The 19382-nt window shown below is 55.2% G+C and overlaps 6 protein-coding genes across 6 annotated transcripts; all 6 read left to right on the top strand.

The window, feature by feature from the left end:
* Nucleotides 1–1567: 1567 nt before the first annotated feature.
* PLICBS_006725 (uncharacterized protein) lies at nt 1568–3458 on the top strand (the record flags this gene model as incomplete). The annotated part of the gene is made up of 7 exons (XM_065601034.1): nt 1568–1801; nt 2058–2158; nt 2244–2400; nt 2456–2585; nt 2728–2817; nt 3100–3249; nt 3328–3458. The coding sequence occupies 7 exons, from the start codon at nt 1568–1570 to the stop codon at nt 3456–3458; spliced, it is 993 nt and encodes a 330-aa protein (XP_065457106.1).
* A 1051-nt stretch (nt 3459–4509) lies between these two features.
* PLICBS_006724 (uncharacterized protein) lies at nt 4510–6114 on the top strand (the record flags this gene model as incomplete). The annotated part of the gene is made up of 1 exon (XM_065601033.1): nt 4510–6114. One exon carries the CDS (start codon nt 4510–4512, stop codon nt 6112–6114), a length of 1605 nt encoding a protein of 534 aa, XP_065457105.1.
* A 1390-nt stretch (nt 6115–7504) lies between these two features.
* PLICBS_006723 (uncharacterized protein) lies at nt 7505–9379 on the top strand (the record flags this gene model as incomplete). Its single annotated transcript, XM_065601032.1, has 5 exons — nt 7505–7747; nt 7804–8472; nt 8534–8933; nt 8987–9087; nt 9152–9379. The coding sequence occupies 5 exons, from the start codon at nt 7505–7507 to the stop codon at nt 9377–9379; spliced, it is 1641 nt and encodes a 546-aa protein (XP_065457104.1).
* Nucleotides 9380–10118: 739 nt separating this feature from the next.
* PLICBS_006722 (uncharacterized protein) lies at nt 10119–11162 on the top strand (the record flags this gene model as incomplete). The annotated part of the gene is made up of 1 exon (XM_018328189.2): nt 10119–11162. The coding sequence occupies one exon, from the start codon at nt 10119–10121 to the stop codon at nt 11160–11162; it is 1044 nt and encodes a 347-aa protein (XP_018173218.2).
* A 708-nt stretch (nt 11163–11870) lies between these two features.
* On the top strand, nt 11871–15726 carry PLICBS_006721 (uncharacterized protein; the record flags this gene model as incomplete). Its single annotated transcript, XM_065601031.1, has 3 exons — nt 11871–12678; nt 12754–13159; nt 13701–15726. The coding sequence occupies 3 exons, from the start codon at nt 11871–11873 to the stop codon at nt 15724–15726; spliced, it is 3240 nt and encodes a 1079-aa protein (XP_065457103.1).
* Nucleotides 15727–17320: 1594 nt separating this feature from the next.
* Nucleotides 17321–18940, top strand: PLICBS_006720 (uncharacterized protein; the record flags this gene model as incomplete). Its single annotated transcript, XM_018328187.2, has 1 exon — nt 17321–18940. The coding sequence occupies one exon, from the start codon at nt 17321–17323 to the stop codon at nt 18938–18940; it is 1620 nt and encodes a 539-aa protein (XP_018173216.2).
* Between the last annotated feature and the right edge of the window lie 442 nt (nt 18941–19382).

The raw sequence follows: 19382 nt of genomic DNA, 5'->3' as shown, positions 1-19382 counted from the left end.
GTATTGAAGTTCTCTACGGCCTAATCCAAGACTTGCACATGCTCAGTGGCCAAACATGACGGCAGGTCGTCAAAAATATGAGGGCCATAGAGCTCATTCACTTGTCTGGCAAGTCTGCTCGCAGCATAATGGATTATGGGAACGCAAAAGTTTCCCTCTAGGCCCTCAATGAGCTCCAGCAGATGTCCTTCCACGACTCATCCGACAAACAAGTCGCATCCCCCAATTGAGCCCCCTTCTCAATGTCCACAGCCATCACGTCGAGATCTTCCCTTAGAGTTCTCACGTCACTAATATGTCTCTCCGCGACGGCAATCTTGCAAATTGCGATCGGATACCCTGACCATTGAAGCAAGTTGAAGACAATTGTTGTCCACCCGAAGCGAAGCGCCTGGTTTTGGCCCAACTCAAATGAGGTTCTCCAAGGTCGCACCCACGGCGCCATCACACTGGGAATGAGTCGGAACATTACAGCATGGCAAAGGACAGCTCTGAAACAAACGGTGCGTAAGTACGGCGGACTCATGATGGACACACGGAACAGCAGGAGAGAGGCTTACAGTGAGGTGTGAACTATCCACACCCTGGGTCGCCGTTTCAGCAAGAGGTCTTCCAGTTGTCTGGCCAGGCGAGAGAGCTGTCGAATGTCTTTGACTAAACCAGTCTGGACCAGGCGGAAGCGTATTGCGCCGTGGTCAGTCGGATTCGACGCTGGGAGACGCAGTCAGCCGATGTGTTTACTGCAGGCGCGCAGGATCGGGTCGCAGGAGGCAGACCATCTGAAGGGCCGAATCCATGTCCAGCGGCCGCAAGTAGTGAGATGTACTGATCGAGGCTTGCCATGATGGACGCTCGCAGCGCGTCAGCGTCCAAAGGCGGAGGGACGGCTAGCACATTATCCTCGTCCAACATGGACCGACTGAGTATGATCCGGTCATCCATGTCCAAACCGCGAGCTGCACCAGACGCCTTCGATTGCGATGAACTGCGCGAGGAGCGAGACGGAGGACTCGAGTTCAAGCAGCAGCCTTCGAGTACCTCGACGCTTGATGCCCAAAGGATACAAAATGCCGCTGCAGATTCGGCACAGCCGCACTGCCCCTGCGGCTCTGGTCGCGGCCCGACGGTATTTTAAGTGTCAAATGTCGAGACCGGAGATCGTCAGGACTTGTGCTACCTGACGGTATTTTAAACGTCGAATCTCGAGAGTCGAGACCGGATCCCGTCAGGATTTGGGCGCCCTGCCAGCTGTGTAACAGTTCCTCGGGCAACAAAACTGACAGCTGTGTAACAACCCCTCACGCGGGAGACCAATGCATTCACGCGCGGCTGCGGAATGTCGGCGATTGGCCGAGTTTGTCTCCAATTTGCCGCAAAGCTGAAACGTAATGCCTGTTGAAGAATGGCTGAGCGATGTGACAGGCGACGGCTGTGTTCCGGACCCCAGAACCCATCGGCCTCCAAAAGGCAGGCGATGGCCTGCCAGCCAAGATGCCAAAGGACAAGCTTCATCTCGACCGAGAATAGGCCTGAGCATTCCGAAGTACGTGTTCGCCTAGCCATCAGCATGGGGGTTAAGAGCGAGAAGTCGTCTGCGTCCTACGGTAGCTTCCCGAAGAAGGGGACTGGGGACAGGAGAGAGTTCGACTTCAAGATATGCGAGATCATCATGGACACGGACGAAGACGACCCAGTGGCTGATTTTGTCAGCGACTTGGCGAGAAGCGTCAAGCGATGGTCGAGGTTGGCCGAGCTTGATGAATGCTCCGTCGAGCAGGATCGCAACACTTACGTGGCAAAGGTAAGTATAGTCTGGTGCTCCTGCTCTCATGGATCCGCCAGGAACTAATCTACTCGATGTTATCACTTAGGTTCGGGTACGAGCCCGGGGAAGCCTGAATGGTTCTATTGTCACCGCCTCTCTCGATGCTGCCATAAAGGATCTCTGTCGAGGGTTGATGGCTGTTGAGGACGGCAGGCGCGGACGCCTCGAAATATTGACCCAGCGCTCCATCTAGGGAATCATGCCAATTTCGTCGATATTTGAGGCTTACTAGACCGCGACGTTCTTTCTTGATATCATGGAAAGCGGCCCCGAGTACCTCGCCGGCCTTGCGGAGGAGTATATGCAAGAAGGCCACCTATACTACGTGCCTCCGTCAGTCGCCCCTCTCTATTGAAGCTTCCTTGCTTTGCCCAGTCCGTGGCCAAATGTTGGTTATATTTTGCTAACGATGCTCTAGGCTCATGGTGTTTTGCATCGCGACACTCTTCGGGCTGAATGATACCTTTCACTTCATGCCTCACATCCTCGGCATCAGCATTGATGCCGATTTTGATCTGCCTCGGTTTATGGCAGCTGCCTTGCCGACTGTCGGCATGGTCTTCAGGTGGTTTTCGGTTCGTTCAGCACGACCCCATGGCCGGCGAGAGGTTCGCTGACAGCGCCCGACAGCGCAAGAAGACCGCGCCGTCCGTCGCATCCAGAGATAAGATCAGGACCGCGACGCAACTCTTCGAACGAGCTTTTGCCGACTATAAGGGCAAATACGATTGCATGCTGGCCCAGCTTACAACAATTGATGGTGAGTAGGCATTTAGAGCCAGGCTCTATTGCAGCACGTTTCAGTGACTAAGAGTTCGGCGCGACAGGCAGCACGGCTCCAACTTTACTTCGCGACCTAGCGTGGATGCATGGTGCATACAGCTCACTTTACCGAATGTCAGTAGCGGCGTCGACTTTACTTACCGCCAAGACCGACTTGCTGGAGATCTCGTTGGAGAAGGCGCGTAAACATCACGAGAAGGCGGTTGCCGGTATGGCAGCAAGTATGGCCTCAGGGTGTGCAACTATTGTTGCCATCGGAGAGACTACTGGCGCCGTTGGTGCCGCTGCGGCCGCTGGTGGTGCTGGAGCGGCCACAGCCGGAGCTGCCACGGCCGGAGCTGCTACCGCGGGAACTGCCACGGCCGGGGCTGCCGGGGCTGCCGTGGCAGGGAGCGGAGCTGTGGCAGCGGGGGGTGCTTCGGCGGCCGCAGCAGGTGCTGGCAGTGCTGGCGCCGCCACCGCCGCAGCAGCTGCGGCTGAAACTGCGACAGCTGGTGCGGCCACTGCCGGCGCCGCCGGTGGAGCGGCAATTGCGGCCCCCGTGATTCTTGGCGGATTGACCATTGTGGCCGTATATTGTGCATGGAACCATTTCACCCAGGCTAACGACTTCGACGCTGAATGCCATCGCATCAAAAGTGGTATGTTTCTTTGCCGCTCCCATCATGGGATGCTAACCTACAACTGATTTGATGATACTAACAACGTGATTATCCCAGTGGGCTCGACCTGCCATGCCGCCTGGAGCAAGGTCTTCATCATGCGACTGTGTCTAGAATGGTTCCGGCTGGAAGGTAACAAGAATCCAGAAGCGCTCCATTTCTCCAGCCCCTTCATGCAGGACAAATAGGAAAGGTTCATTAAAGAGCACCAAGCAACATCGGGTTCGGGAAGTATGCAGGACCATGCCCAGCTGCTAGGCATCTGGCTGAAAAGCGAGGTCGAATCCTTGAGGACCCTGAGAGGAGAGCTTCCATAGCTCCATGCTACCGCCGGAGACTAGTAGGACGCTGCCCTCAGCGCCACTCTCAGACTCTGACATTGCAGTGAGAGCAACTCTGGCGCATCTCTTCCTTAAATTGTTGACCTATGTGTTTCGTTTTCGGTCTGCCTGACTCCGCCATTCATTCAGTGTAGGAAAACATTCTGTTCAGGAGAATTAAGGCCACATGCAGGCTGAACTGGCCACTTGGAAGCTGGTAAATAGCTTAGACTTTCATTGATCAATCTCTTTGCGATTCCTTCTGAATATTGTACACGCATTACTTAACGTCATGAAGATTGGCCACTGTTGACGAATCCAAATCCATTGGCACACGACACCAGTGCTCAACTACATCGCACAGGCGGTGGCGGGGAAGGCAAGGCGGAGCGGAAACCGGCAATAATATGTGCTTATCCCCATGGCAAGGAATTGACTGCAGAAACGGGCGATCGGAATCCGAAATGGCCGGCAAGAATGTTCACCTCAGTATGCTCTAGACTTCGTTTACATCATCGTTGCCGCGTTGTTGAGCAGCAAGTTGACGCCATTGGGCAGCGCGACCGCTTCAAGGCCCGTAGAAAACAACTGAATGCCGTTACGGGCCATTTAGTGCCCAATTAGCTATGGGTATAAAGGCTACTTTATGGGACATGGTGAGCTCGCTGCCCGGCCAAGTACCAAGTGTCGGTGCCGTGTGTAGCATCTTGCCGACGTCGGCACCGAGCCGGCGCCGACTGGGCATCCAGGCTGTCACCGGCCGCTGGAGCCGCATTACCGCACAGGAGACGGGAGGAACACTGTAATTGAGGCTACAGAATACGTTGTTTCATCTGTCTATAACATGGGCCGTGCTTTGAAGTTGCTGCATCGTCTGTGCTTCTGAGAATGAGCCGCCACATACATCGCCACCACCACAATGACCTCAACCACTCCGGAACCGGTTCCAGAGACCGTCAAAAAGGAGCTGCCAGCGCGAAAGCAAGAACAAAAAGGCGCCGGGAATCAGAGGGCAGAGGTGCAAGATCACCAAGTTGGCCGTTACTCCGTCTTCACGACATGGCAGAAACGGGCCATGGTTCTGGCCGCCGCCCTCACGGCCTTCTTTTCGCCCCTCACAGCGCAAATATACTTGCCCGCTCTGACAGTCATTGCAAACGACTTCGATGTCACCAGCTCGCAGATAAATCTGACTATCACGACGTACATGGTCTTCCAAGGCATCACGCCCATGTTCATCGGCTCGCTGGCCGACAGCGGCGGAAGACGACCGGCATATGTCGTCTGCTTCGTCATCTACATTGCCGCCAACATCGGGCTCGCTCTCGCACCCAGCTATAACGCCCTCTTAGGCCTCCGGTGCCTGCAATCCGCCGGCTCGAGTACAACCGTCGCGCTTTGCACCGCGGTGGTGGCGGACCTGGTCACCTCGGCGGAGCGAGGGCAGTACATTGGGTTCACCGTCGTCCCGGCCGTGTTGGCTCCGGCGCTCGGCCCCGTAATCGGCGGGCTACTGTCCCAGTACCTTGGCTGGAGATCCATCTTCTGGTTCCTGGTCATCACGTCGGGCGCCACCGTCGTGCTCATTGTGTTGTTCTTACCGGAAACATGCAGGCATATTGTCGGCGATGGCTCTATCTACCCGCCGCCTCTGTATCGGTCGGTGTGGCAGATTGTGACCCGTCGGCGGCAGCGGGCACAGCATGTTCAGGATTGCGAAACGGCTAGCACAGCGACTGCTAGCAACAAGTTTAAGTTCAAGGCGCCGAATATCCTTGGCTCGCTTTTCATGCTGTTTGAGAAGCAGACTGCTCTGCTGCTCTGGACCAGCAGCCTGGTCTTCGCCGGCTTCTACTGCATCGCGTCCGCCATGCCGTCTCTCTTCGCGGACCGCTATGGCTACGACGAGATCAAGGTCGGTCTGATGTACCTTCCTCTGGCCGGCGGATCTGTCGGCGCTGCAGCTATCGTTGGCCCTATGATCAACTGGAACTACAAGCGACACTGCGTGAAGCTCGGCATCCCCTACGACCGCTCCCGACAGCAGGATCTTTCCAACTTTCCGATTGAGCGTGTCAGGCTTGAAATCGGGTTTCCCTTGCTCGCCGTCGGAGGCGCAAGCCTCATCGCCTGGGGCTGGGCTATGCACGCGGTTGCGCACGTTGCGGTGCTGTGCGTTATCGGCGTCTTCATCGGCATCGGCATGATTGGATACAGCAACGCGACCAACGTGCTTCTCATTGACATTCACCCAGGCAAGGCCGGCACCGCGACGGCGGCCAACAACCTCACCCGGTGCCTTGTCGGCGCGGGAGCGAGTGCCGCGGTCGTGCCGATGATTAACGCCATGGGTGTCGGGGGTGCCTTTACTCTCATTGGGGGGCTCTACTTTGTCTGTTTTCTACCGCTATTGGCTATACTGCGTTGGGGAATGACATGGCGGGCAGAAGTCAAGGCCAAGGCCGCGAAGAAGAAGCAAAGAGAGGAGGCGAAGCTGGAAGCGAGGGCGGGAGCGAGCGACTAGAAGGGGTTGATGACTGATGAGTCTACCTACAATAAAGCGTTAGTGCGTTTTCACAAATTCCATGCAAACCATAGAGCCTTGCATTGTGGCTTTGCTTGTGTCTGCCTCATCTCGGGGTCGGGGATAGAGACAGCTCGACGGAGGGACGAGGTAGAAGTCAGGGCTGGGGCCGCCGTGAATCAAAACGCACAGACATCATCGTCAGAGGCAGCGATACGGCATGCGACTCGTTCCCACAGGGGCCAATATCAATGTTTTATATTTGAGTCTAAAGCAAGTTACATCAAAGTTAAGTTGACAGCTATTCCCAGTACCCCGGAGGGCATTCCACCACCAGACCCCGGACCATTCATGATTCCACTTGTTAGGCAGCTTGTTATATGGACACCACAGATTGCTCCCGCGGCATAAATTACGGTGAGAAAGCCATTACCCAAGATTCCAGTAGCCGTGTAACAAGAGTATCGTGATTCGTGACGCTGCGAGCGTCGGACCAAATCTCTTGTAGCAGGCCGCGGGTAATGCGGAGCGGGCATCCCAACGAGGTACTGTACTTGATCTGGAACTGGTGAATGAGGGAGCCATAGAGCGTTATTGAGCATCTCACTATATTTACAGAGAGCTTGGTGGTTGAAGACATTAAAAGCATGTCGTTGAGCGCATGTGAAACATCAGCTGGGCTACTCCATCTCAACTACCCGTCCGACGGTGAGCTGTCCGTGGCGAAAGTCCTCACAAAACTTGCCAGGCCAAATTTGGTACAACCATCTAAACTTTCGCGCCCATGGGCTTCAAGTAGTTGAGCAGCGTTGCAAGGCTTGCAAGGCTAGACTGTACCACCGGCATTAGGCGCCAGCGGATATGCAGGGTTGGTGTGAGATGATCTCTCACCAAGTTGACGTGATCGGCCCACTCCGCAACACTAACACCTAATCGCCGGCATCAACACCAATGCCCGCGCATGTACATTACGCTCACAGAGAGCGCGGCCCTCTGTGTTCTGGATTTCCAAGCAGATCTCATCCACGATTCGTTGCACGTTTAACCCGCAGTGGCTTTTGCCAGCTATGGCGCGAGGCACACCCCTCGGAGATGCTTGAACCGGAGCGGTTATTTTCCACCTGGCACAGACTTCGGGGTCCAGCGTGTGGCCATGGAATCCTGGTGGTGATGTGATGGACCGGAGGGTTACCGGAGGCGACTTCATGCGCGGGATGCGCATGGGCGTGGGGTAACATGGCTGGCCATGTTTCTTCATGGCCTAGCTGCAGTCCAACGCGGTGACGACATTCTCTACCCACGCCGATCAGCGGCTATAAAGAATGCGATGTAGCCGTCAGTTCTTTCTCGTATCTGTTAGCTAGAAGCGGTGATTAAAGCTTGACACAAGATGCCGCGCCGGTCGGGGTCATCCATTGGCAAAGTCCCTCCTGAGGAGGTGAGCCCAAACCTCTCCGACACAACGCCGTCGATATCATCCGAGTCCAAGCCACAGCCTCATACAACAGCGGCGGTCGTGGCAGCAGGAGCCTCCGCTGGACACTACGAGCCAATCGCGGAGTATGAAGGCCGACATCGATACGATCCTACGGCGGAGTGGGATCCCAAGGAGGAGCAGCGGCTGGTACGAAAGGTAGGGCGCCATAAACCACCAACCGAAAGGATGAAAAAGGCTCACACCACACATAGCTGGACTACCGTATCTGTTCCTGGGTCTGCCTGATGTTTTTCGCCCTCCAATTGGACCGCGGAAATATTGGCCAGGCGCTTTCGGACAACATGCTTCCCGATCTTGGCCTAAACACCAACGACTACAACACGGGCATGACCATCTTCTTCGTGTGCTTTCTCGCAGCCGAACTCCCATCTCAAATGGTATCGAAGAAGCTCGGCCCGGATGTATGGATCCCCATACAGATGGTATCATGGAGCGCCGTGACGTGCTGCCAAGCCGCCATGCGCAACCGCACGGGCTTCTTCGCCACTAGAGCGGTTCTTGGGGCGCTCGAGGGCGGCTTCATCCCCGACGCGATCTTGTATCTCTCCTACTTTTACAAGAGCAAAGAGCTTCCCGTGCGTGTCAGCTGGTTCTACACCTCATCTCACATCACTCCCATCATTGCCGCCTTCATCGCATATGGTGTCCTTCATATGAGGGGTATTGGAAACTGGGGCGGATGGCGCTGGCTCTTCATCATTGAAGGGATCCTCACCGCCATCATCGGCGTGCTGTCGTGGTTCTATCTGCCGCCTAGCCCAACGCAGACGGCGAGCTGGTTTCGTGGCAAAGACGGCTGGTTCTCAGAACGAGAGGAGGTCATCATGGTGAATCGAATCTTGCGCGATGATCCGGCCAAGGTAAGCTCGCCTACCTATTGATACCTGCGAGTAGTCCTGGAATAGAGTTAACGGATTCCAGGGCGGCATGCATAATCGCCAGGGCCTAACCCTTCCGCTGCTCTGGCAGGCGCTTCTCGACTGGGACCTCTGGCCCATCTATCTGCTTGGATTTACTCTTCTACAGCCCGTAACGCCAGTCGAGAGTTACATGACTCTGAATCTGCGGAATCTTGGCTTTGACACCTTTCAGACTAACCTCCTCACCATCCCCTCTTATGTGCTCTTTTGCATACAGCTCGTCTTCTGGACCTGGGTGTCGGAGCGCATCAACAATCGGTTCCTTATCACCTTCTTCTACTCAGTCTGGGTGTTTCCCTTGATCCTCGCCTTGAGGCTACTGCCCGATGATGCTAGTAGCTGGGCGAGATACGCTCTCACGACGCTCATTGTCGGCTACCCTTATGTTCACTCTATTCTCGGTAAGTGAACCAGATCTACGCACGGGTGAGATCTCAGCTAACATGGCTTGCAGTCAGCTTGACGTCGAGAAACGCTGGAACGGTGAGAACACGAACAGTGGGCAGCGCTGTGTACAACATGACAGTGCAAGCCAGCAGTATCATCTCCTCAAACGTGAGATACCTCTGGTCCGACACGTCAGATTCACGATGGCAAAGCTAATCTTCTTATCTATCAGATATACCGCAAGGATGATGCTCCGTATTACCGGAGGGGCAACACGGCACTTCTGGGCATAATTGCTTGGAATGCTTTCGCTACGATACTGATCAAGTTCTACTACGTGTGGCGCAACAAGACGCGCGAGAAGATCTGGAACGCCATGACGGCCCAGGAAAAGGATGACTACCTAGCCACGACCACCGATGAAGGCAGCAAACGACTGGACTTTCGATTCGCGCACTAGTCGCTGGGGCATTGATGCCTAAAGATGGCAATGAGGGGGCTGACTTCGATGGCACCTGCTATATGCGTCACGCTTGCCGGGCCAAGGAGTCTGGATGCATTCAGCATTCACTCCACCATCAAAGTGGACTGGTCGATGCTACCTATGCGCAGCTTATGTGCAACCACATGACCCTACCTCGTGAGGGAAAGCCAAGTGTGGTCAGCCCAACACCATGAGAAAACGAATCCAGAGACGGAAGAATAAATAGGGTTCGGGAAATGGCACGACTCAAAAATAATAGACTTGTGCCGTCCTGCAGCTTCCGCGACAGCAGCGAACGTTTGATGCTTGGAAGCATTGCACCTTTGCATGAGTGGTTCAATTGAGCGAAAGTGATCTTTCACAACGACTTGGTATGTTTGAGAAGAGACAAATTTCGCAATGAAGCCTGACCGTCCGCTTCCGCACTTGGAAAGGACAGGACTTGCGCACCCCATCTCTCATCGACCGCAAATGCGCAATGACCCCGTTGTCTGTATGTGACTGTAGTAAATAAGGATGCGGAGATATAAAGCAATCTGCCTCGCAGATATGAGTTATATGCCTTATGTAAACCGCTGCATATATAGAGTGGCGGCATCATATATGCCTTGTCTTTTTCGTATATAGCTTTAAATATCCCGCAAGCATTCTTCATCACCATCTCTTGCTGCTTTTGTCAAGTACTTTTTGTGTTCATGAGAGGGCCAAGTTCAAAATGAGGCTCGCAATCATCATTATGAGTCTAATCACTCGTGGATATGCGGCTTCGTCCACCATCGAAGGGGAGCTGCAGAGCTTGCGCAACCGAGACATCTACGACAATGAGATTGAAGACGAGCCGGTGTATTGCAATCCGAAACAGAAGATGCTCCCGTGCAATGGCCATCCGGATTGCAAAGAGTCCACCCCCGACTACGTCAATATCTGGGCCAAATACCTCAAGCACGGCGGCTCAATGTCTTGCGAGGAGACCTACCAGAACCCGTGGCTCAAGTTTCCATGGAAATGGGGGACACTTGCTCACAACTCGGATGCGTGTCGGCGAGACCCCCAGTACGATACTTGTGGGACAGATCTTTACTGCAAGGGCTTTGGGCAAAACGGCCAGTTCGTCTCACAGCGGACTCCCAGGTTCCGGTCGCGAGAGCAGTGCCTCCGCGCCCATGAAGCAGCTCCCGCAAAACTGCCCTGGGAAGACGGCTACGGTCGGCCCGACTCAATTCAGTGTCGTGAGAATCCGATTGAGAAACAATGCGGGTCCCTCATCTATTGTGCCGCTTTTGACGCCGCCGCTGGACAAGGCGGGAGGCGGTTCACGGACTACCAAACATCCGACGAATGCCTCAACGCCCGCGAGAAGAGTCCACATGCCAAGGAAATCGAGCCGAAACGCAAATGGGAAGATGGCACTCCCGCAGGGCGGAGGGCTTGTGGGATATCCGCATTCACTGCCGAGGAGTGTGGCACAGCGCGGTATTGTCACCTGTTCCCTACGACGCTCCCCGGGATCGATGACGACTTTGCAGCAACCGACGAATGCGAGGCTGCCTTCGCTCCGAAGACTCTCGAATCGACCCTCGACTTCAACACTTACAATTTCCTGCAATGCATCGTGAACAAAGAAGGCAAGCAATGTGGTACTCAGATTTACTGCGACATGGTTGGAACGGGTGAGGTGCAAGACGATAAATGGAAGACTAAGGAGGAGTGCTTGCGTGGTCATCCAGATCTAAAGGCGAATGGCTCGACCGACAAGTGATCGTGGCTGCACAGCACTGGTGCGACGCTGTTTCATTTAGGTAGTGTGCGACAGGCCAGTGCTCTGACATTACAGGGGCCTACCTTCAGCGTTTGCTGTTGTCTTGGTCATTGCCATATGGGGCACGATTCCTTCAAGAACACGGGCAGACTGCCGGTTTTGGAGCGGCGAGAAGTCGGGTTTCCTTGGGAGAGCTTGCCCAGTCCGGTTTCTCACAATGCAAATGCTTGATTCATTTCACAAGTTGTACCAGAATTACATACAACATCGGCGCTTATTTGTCAAAGAGCCAATAGAGCTCGACGCCTTCTGGTAGAAAACACAGCAGCTTGCTATGTTTGTCGCCCCCAGGCGGGAGTAAGCAGACGAAGCGCCGTACATAAAAGCCGCGGTCGGTATCGAGCTGAACTGCCTGCTCGTTGGGGAAACCCCGTTCTATGCAAGGCAGCGGCGCTTAAGTACGTCGCGTGACTTTGCTAATTGGCCACTTTTCGTCCTCTGCAGGATCCCGGAGCTGAGGCTGACGTGCAGGATGTCGCGCCTACAAGTACGTGGTCGAGCCACGAATTTCTCTCCTGCATTCAGCGTCACCATCGTCAATTGAACAATACAGATTTCCAGGCTCTTATTCCGCGACCCAAGTCCTCATACGCAAATCCCTTGTCTGATCACGCGTGAGCGCGACAGCACAAGTACTACTCCCGCGGCATGGCTGATCCTTCGTCTATAAATGTGCCCGAGATCGAGCGGATAATATCCGATGTGAACGCGGCGCGGGATTATCGCTCAAACCTGACCCAGAAGACGAACGAAGACCAGTCCGTATCCCAGGACATGGAGACGGAAGGCTCGACGGCGTCGGGATCAGAACCAACGTCCTCATCAAAGGGCTCCCGCAGACTCCACACTTTATCCGAGCTCAACGAGTCTGGCGATGAATATCTCCCTGCTGTGACCGACAGCGCTGGGGAGAAGAAGGTGCAGCCAAACGGACAGCTTTGCGACGGACGCGTGTATCGCCTACGGACCTTCACCCTACCGAATAGGGGAGACAAGCTCTTTATGATCGGAATAGAGTGCGCTAAAGTTCTGGGCTATCGCGACGCGTATTTGCTGTTCAACGAGAATCCGACCTTATACAAAGTTTTCGCAACGAGTGAAGAGAAGGATTTCTTGATCGCAATGGAAATTCTTCCACATTGGTCCAGCGCGAGGCAGATTGCAATCGTGACTGCCAGGTCCATGTACCGCTGCTTTGACAGCCGGATCATTCAAGATGGGCGTCGTGTCCGTGACGACTATTGGGAGGCGCATGCACTGAAGAAGGGATACACGGAGGAAGATCCGCCGCGGCTCTGGAACAAGAGGTCACGAAAATTGCCAAACCCTGTTGCTGACGAAAGCAATGTAGCCAAGGACATTGCCGGCACCTTTGACCGTAGCAGCTTCGCACCCACAGCTGCACAACAGGCCAGGGACTCGGCAGCCACGCAGGGCCCAGGTGTCGAAAGTGAAGGTAGCTCAAACAGGATGCTTGAAAACACCAAGAGACTGAAGACCAGAATATTGCAGCGCCATACCCAACACATAGCAAAGACCCTCGTTGAGGCAACTGGCGTGGCGAAATGGGGTGAAGCGGCCATTAAGCGACGACCAAAACAAGAGTTGACGATTCAAATGGAGAAACTGCTCAAAGAGTACGCAGCGGACTTGCTCGCATGCGACTCGAAAGCAGAGGGAGCCGAGGCGGGGAAAATGTTCAAGCTGTTAGACAAATGGGCGAGATACACTGCGAATCATTTCTGGTCGACAGCTGTATCTTCCATTTGGAAAGGGTCGGAATTTCCGTACTCATTGCGCAAGGGCTGGACGTCAGCTGTGAAATCAGCTCTCGACTCCTCGAGAGACCTGAGCCAGGTGGAGGACGGCGAAGCAGCCGTCGAGCAGTCTTACAGCAAAGGGCTCCCCCGAATCCATGGTTTCGAGTCGACTCAACAGTTTGCACGCCTGAAGACCAAAATTCGGAGGCAATTCTACTATGATGAAACAGGGCGTATGGCAGACATTGAACGGCATGTGTTGGACTCACTCAAATGGGAACCCCCATGCTTCTGCCCAGAGTGCGGTCCCGCTTCAACGGCCGATGAGACATCCAACGTGGAACATACATGCAATCACAAGGAAGCTATATACGATGTTTCAATCTGGATAGACTGGACTCCAGAAGCTTTCCTTCGGTGGCAATTTGGAAGTGAGGAAGCGCGGCTGGGCTCCGTCGTTACAATTACTGGCTCTGCATTCTATGCCTATGCTACGACAGCGTCAACTTATATGCGGAACTTCTGGCCACGCACTGGCGACCTGCTGCTTGATTGCGTGCAGCATGAAATTGAAGCAAACAACCAAAAAAATACCGAGCAAGCTGTGCCGGAAGAATCGCCATCCGGTAAGTATCACAAGAGAGAGTATGTTGCTTCTTTGGCCTGGGCTAACCAGTGTCACGTTGCTTTTAGATCGTTACTCTCGACTATTCTGCAGTTCTCGCGGATTCAAGTGCCGTCTGCATCGTCAGCTGCACCTCGACATTGATATGCAAGCAACATCCAAGATCATCGTCGAACTTATCCAGCAACTGTCATGGCTTAGCACGGCCATGGCCATGGCCCCAGATACCAGCCCTTTAGGATTTGCTCGCCCTGGAAACGTCCCACTCTTTCCAGTGCCGGAAGGAGGAGGTGGTATCGTCTACTGCAAGCCTAGAGTAGAGGTTCAAAGCAGCACGATCGAGCCTGAAAGATCGTGGAACAAGGTCAAGTTTGATATTGGGACGTCTTATGAAGATCTGGTCTCCGCAGAAGATTCCTGTTGGCTACCGCTCTTTGGTAATGCAGTAATTGCGCATGGGTTTCCGATTCCCGAGAGGGGCGAGGAAATGGGACTTGAGGTAGGTCTCGACCTCATGGCTGCATTGTCCGGGGCCCGACATGCCGTGGAGTACCAGAACTCTGTGGTGCTCAAGGGATTCTCAACCATGCTGCTACCGGTGGGCAAAACTGCAGACAGAGTCCAGTGGCACTTGGCTCGCAGCAGGGACGAAGATGAGCCAATCTCGTACAAGACGGGCATCGCTCAATGCAAAGAACGAGTCGGCTTGGATCAGCTGGACGTCGTCTCCTTGATGAACACGCGTGCGATCGTCGGCTGGTGCAGCTCCGCTGAGACAGACCTCGGAAGCCCGCATTATGATTACGCCAACATTGACTACTCCAAGGCACGGGCGGCACGACTCGAATCTCGCCTGGAAGGAGGTAGTTTTGGGTTCCAGCATTTTGGGATGGCCAGGGTCGATTTTAGACTCGGCCGCAAGGACATCAAGTTCCATTATCTCCGGGAAGGACCGTTTCGAAGCATCGTTTCGGCCGCCGAAAGGACCCCCGTTGCGCTGTACGACACTATGGAGCGGCGAGGGTGGCTGGTACCGGCGACTGCTGTGCTGCTACACATGGCTCAGCATCGACATTTTCTTGAGCCGTTCGTTGGTAGCAGCGGCCCCATGCATCTGCAGATGAAACATACGGCAAAAGAAACGCTTTTGGAAAACCGTCAGGTGAGTCTATCGGATGATGGCTCATACGCCTTCCGGGACTTGATTAGTGAGATATGGTCGATGCTGGAGTTTCTCATTGCCCGAGCATCAGATCAGCGCTGCGTGCCAGGCAAGCCACTGAAGGCGCACACCGGCCGCAGACTGGGTGGATTTGAGTACAAGGCTATAGTGCAGCAGCGATCTCCCATCTCCCCAAAAGAGTGTCCTCTACGAGGGGCTTCAGGAGGGTGGCTCTCACTGGTCGAGGACATCGACGCCCTCGTGCTCTTCGCCAGCGGGTTCGGCAATGTGATCCATCCAAAGGATCCAGACCAAGAAGTCATTTGTCACGGGTGGAGAACTCTACCTTCTAACAAGGACTACCTGGCGACCTCGGTCAGTACGTTGCTCGACTTGTACGACGCGGCAGGGTGCCGGCTTGACCGAGAGTTTTTAAGTCCAAGCGGCCTGCGTTGGCACCGCGGCGCATCTTCTCTCTTCGAACCTTGTCTGACGCCTCGAAGGTTCCAGTGCACCTGCAGCCGGCTGCAGCACATCGTGACGCACTCGAGGGGCCAGGTCGTTGGTCCAGGGCTGTTGCTAGAGGAGGGGGCCGTCATTTTCGGCGCTACCGGGTCCGCGCCAGATGACAGATGGCGGTCAGAAAAGACGGAGCCGGAGCAGCTCTACAGCCAACCTAATCTGCCACTCAACGGAAACGAAGAGTTGCAGTCCATGGAGGGGTCGTCATGCGACTCCGGTGTGGACCAGGAGTGCTATTCGGCTGAGTCTTCCACATGCGGCGAGAATGTGACACTTCCACTGCACGTGGAATCGAGTCCCCGGCGGAAGCGGTCTGATCAAGTATTCGAGGAGGCCGACATGCGATTTTACGACGTTTATACTTCTTGCCACCCCGGAGACTTGTTGGATGACGCCGTACCTGCGGTCGGGGACGGCGGCATGCGCAGCCCCTGAACCGTGCTCTCGTGTGTGTTGGACGGCCGTATCTAGCCTCTGGGGAAAGGGGGGCAGCGATGAGCAGCATGGTCCAGAAAGCGAGAGCCGTTGACGAATCTGAAGCCCCACGCGGGGTTCCGAGGTTGGCGCTGGTCACAACGGCAAAGGAGCAGCCATGGCCCAACCCGCGCTGCATCCAAGCGGTCCGGGGACGAGCGCCAGTGCGTTGGCATCCACCAACGGCAGCAACACCAACGTCCAAAGCAAATTAATTAACTGGGATGCCTTGACACCTGCAACTAGTTTATCCCGCGTTCGATGCTGCAGGCAACATCGTGGCCGAGTCAACGGGTAGTAGCGCCTGGGCCGTCGTGCATACTGCTGCAGCTGCCAGTAACCCTTTTCGTAACTACTCGGCTTACATACATGGCGTGAGCGGGCAACCTGGACGAGATTCCGCTTCCCCGGCCGGCTAATGACTAGTCGCTTCCCCGAGAGTGGCTTCGAGGACCTCCAGAGATGGGCTCGCTTCGGCCCGCGCGGCGTCACGGGAGAGACAACGGGGCGTCCCGCAGACATCAGCCTGACGATCTGGACAGGCCCTCTTCCAGGCTTTTCGGCTTTATTTCCCTCAAGTTACGCTTTGGACCAAGATAAGAAGCCGAGGGAAAGCCCACTTGAAGTGACCCTCTTTCAGTCACCTGTTCTGAGTTGCTACCTGTAAACATCGTGATGCTGCCCAACGCGAGGTTGGGTCTCATACGACGGACGAGTCTTGTGACGGTCCGCCTGACGGGCGGAGCGTTTTAGTAATGGAGCAGACGGGATCATCATCTCGGCCAACTTGGCCCACTGTTACTCTCGGACTCCTCACTCTGACGACGGTCTGCTCTACGGCGTGCAGCTCGCATGATACATGTATCCGGCAAACACGGGCTATGGGGACGTGCATTCGACTGGGGCAAGCCGAGCGTTTGATTCGGCACCGATGGAACCTTTCATGCAGCTTGACCCAAAACACCGGGTCGCGAGGGCGATGTGCCCCGTCCTGTTTGCTGCTGGCAACCCGTGCATGGGATCACTGGTCTGCGCCGTCAGGCCAATGGAACTCCGCAGGGCCGCTGCGCGCACCCAATTGAGTGGTTACCCTCCTGCCTGTGGCGAAGCCCTCATTGGCGATGTGGGAGGCTATGGGACGACTTTGGCTGTGCTAATGCATGCAGGATATGCAGCTAGGGCACTGCCGGGGCGTTGAAGACAGACACGTCAACGGCCTTGGCTGACCAAAACATATTCAACCGCCACAACCGAGACGCAACTAACTTCTAGCTCCGGGCTTTTGACCTTATCACCAAAAAGGTCCCTCTGTCGGGTCTCCTGCTGTATGACGTGGCCGACGGAGGTGGTAGGTGCTGCGGCGGACAAACGCACCCGTTGCGGCGCAGGAGCCGGAAGGGAGGAAGGCAGACCCGCCGTTGTGGAGTGACGGCGTTAACCGAGGCTGTAACTATTAGTATCTCATCTATTGCCCTGTTCGAAGCAGGTGGTTCCCTCGTGTCTTGCGAGTTGCAACTTTGAAGCTTCTGTGCTCGTTGTTCTACACTCCGCAACCATGGCAAATCTCACAGAGTCTGCGATGCTCGACCAGTTATCGGGGACGATGATGGAGGAGCGTCAGCGAAACCTGGGACCCATCTTGATGGCGGCCACGGCTTTGGTTGTGGTGTTGCTGTCTAGCATGGCCCGCTACCTGAAGTCAGTTTCCAAGCAAGTGAACCTCGCCAGCTTCTTGGGCAAGCCCCTTCGAAACATACCGCAAGTCACTGGATATCCGCTTCTTGGAATCCTTCCTCAAATGTGCAGGGAAGGACTCTACTCTTCGGCCATGAAGTCTCTCTTCGACGCTGCTAAGGATAGCGGCATTTCCTCTTCCTCCGCCGTTGGCATCCCCGTCGTCTTTGTTCGTGACCCGGCTATCATCCGCCAGGTCCTCGTCCACAACTCGAACAGCATCACTCGGCTGGCGCCCGATGGCAGCGGCCCTTTCAACATCATGCAGCGAATTACCGGTACCATCGCCGCCTCTGCTAATGGTGAGGACTGGCACCGCTGGCGCAAGGGCTTCCTCAAGGACTTCTCCAACGCGACCGCGCTCCGCCAAGCCTACGATGATATACGACGCATTGCCAAAAGACACGTCCAAGCAATGCGAGATGCAAAGTCGGGGTCAGATCTTGGTCGGGTCATGGAGGCCTATGCCTTGGATACTGTCTGGTCCGTTACTATTGGAGACGACACTGTATCGAAGTCCTCTGCGGACATCACGGATGTCATGTCTGGCTATGGTGACATTGTCGGTAGCCCCTCACATCTCTGGAGACACTTCCTTCGCAACTTCTTCGCTTTCAAGTCCTTCCAGGATCCGGACCATGTCGAGCGCAACGTCGGCGAGCAGATCAACGGCGTCTTGCACAAGCTGCTGAACCGAAACCTCGCCAACCTCGACCCCGAAACTCTCTACTGCGATGGCCGAAAGAACAACTTTCTGCGCAACACCTCGAAAGAGTCCGGGGGCACTTCGGATCTTCCCGTGACTCAGGACGTTCTCGCCCAAGCACGCCAGGTCTTCTCCCTCGGCCACGAGGCTCCCACTCTGCTCCTGGTCTGGGCTATCTACGAACTTAGCCTCCACCCCGACGTCATCACCAAGTTGCGACAAGAGATTCTTCAGTACATGCCTGACAACGGCGACCTGGATTTCGAGACCCTCCGATCCATGCCCTATCTCGACGCCGTGACCTCAGAGCTGCTCCGGATGCACCCACCCATCTCAACTACTTCTCGCATCGTAACGGAGCCCATCCCGGTCCAGACGCGAACCAACGATGCTGCCGTCATTCCCGCCGGCGCACACCTGTTTGCCTCTATCCACCTGCTTCATCACGACAAGCTTGTGTGGGGCGACAATGCTGACGAGTTCGTGCCTGAGAGGTGGGAAGGCCTCCGCGCCAGTGCGGCGGAGAGCCGTTGCGAGTACATGCCCTTCTTGGCTGGACCAAGAGGATGCCCCAGCTCCAACTTTGTCATGGTCCAGATGAAGACCATGCTCGTTGAGCTGCTCACTCAAGTCGACATCGAGCTCCCCAACTCGACCGGGTTGGAGAAGTGCATCGGCGGCGTCGTGAAACCGAGCAGGCCCGTCGAGTACAGCCTGAAGGAGATTTGTGTCTAGGCACTTGGTGGCCGTGTTGCCCTGCGTTTATGGGGATCAAGGATTCAAGAGGCACTACCTAGACTGCAGCATGCACTTGGAGACCACTAGGGTGGCGCATTTGCTTTGTCACGACCATATTGTTAGAAGGAACAAGTATCGCGCGACGGGGTAGACGCGGATGTTCGGGAGTTGTGTTACTTTGAGCGTTTTACAGATTGCATGTGCGCCGTTTCGCGCTATGAGACACTTATCAGGAACGTACCGCCCCATCTCCATTCACAATATACAATTATGGTGTGCAGCGCGGGCGCGGTCCATCCCTGCATATGAGGTAACCCTGCAATGCCACGCCGTTGCGCAGTGTTCACACGGCCAAGACATGGCCCTGCTTCCGCGCAGCGGGGCATTTAGTCGAAATATTTCCACCTGTTTATGCAATACTTTCGGGATATGGGCTCAG

This window comes from Purpureocillium lilacinum (genome assembly GCF_023168085.1).
Source record: "Purpureocillium lilacinum CBS 284.36 DNA, scaffold_5, whole genome shotgun sequence".
NCBI classification, from domain to species: Eukaryota; Fungi; Ascomycota; class Sordariomycetes; order Hypocreales; family Ophiocordycipitaceae; genus Purpureocillium; species Purpureocillium lilacinum.
This window is presented reverse-complemented; position numbering and strand designations above follow the sequence as displayed.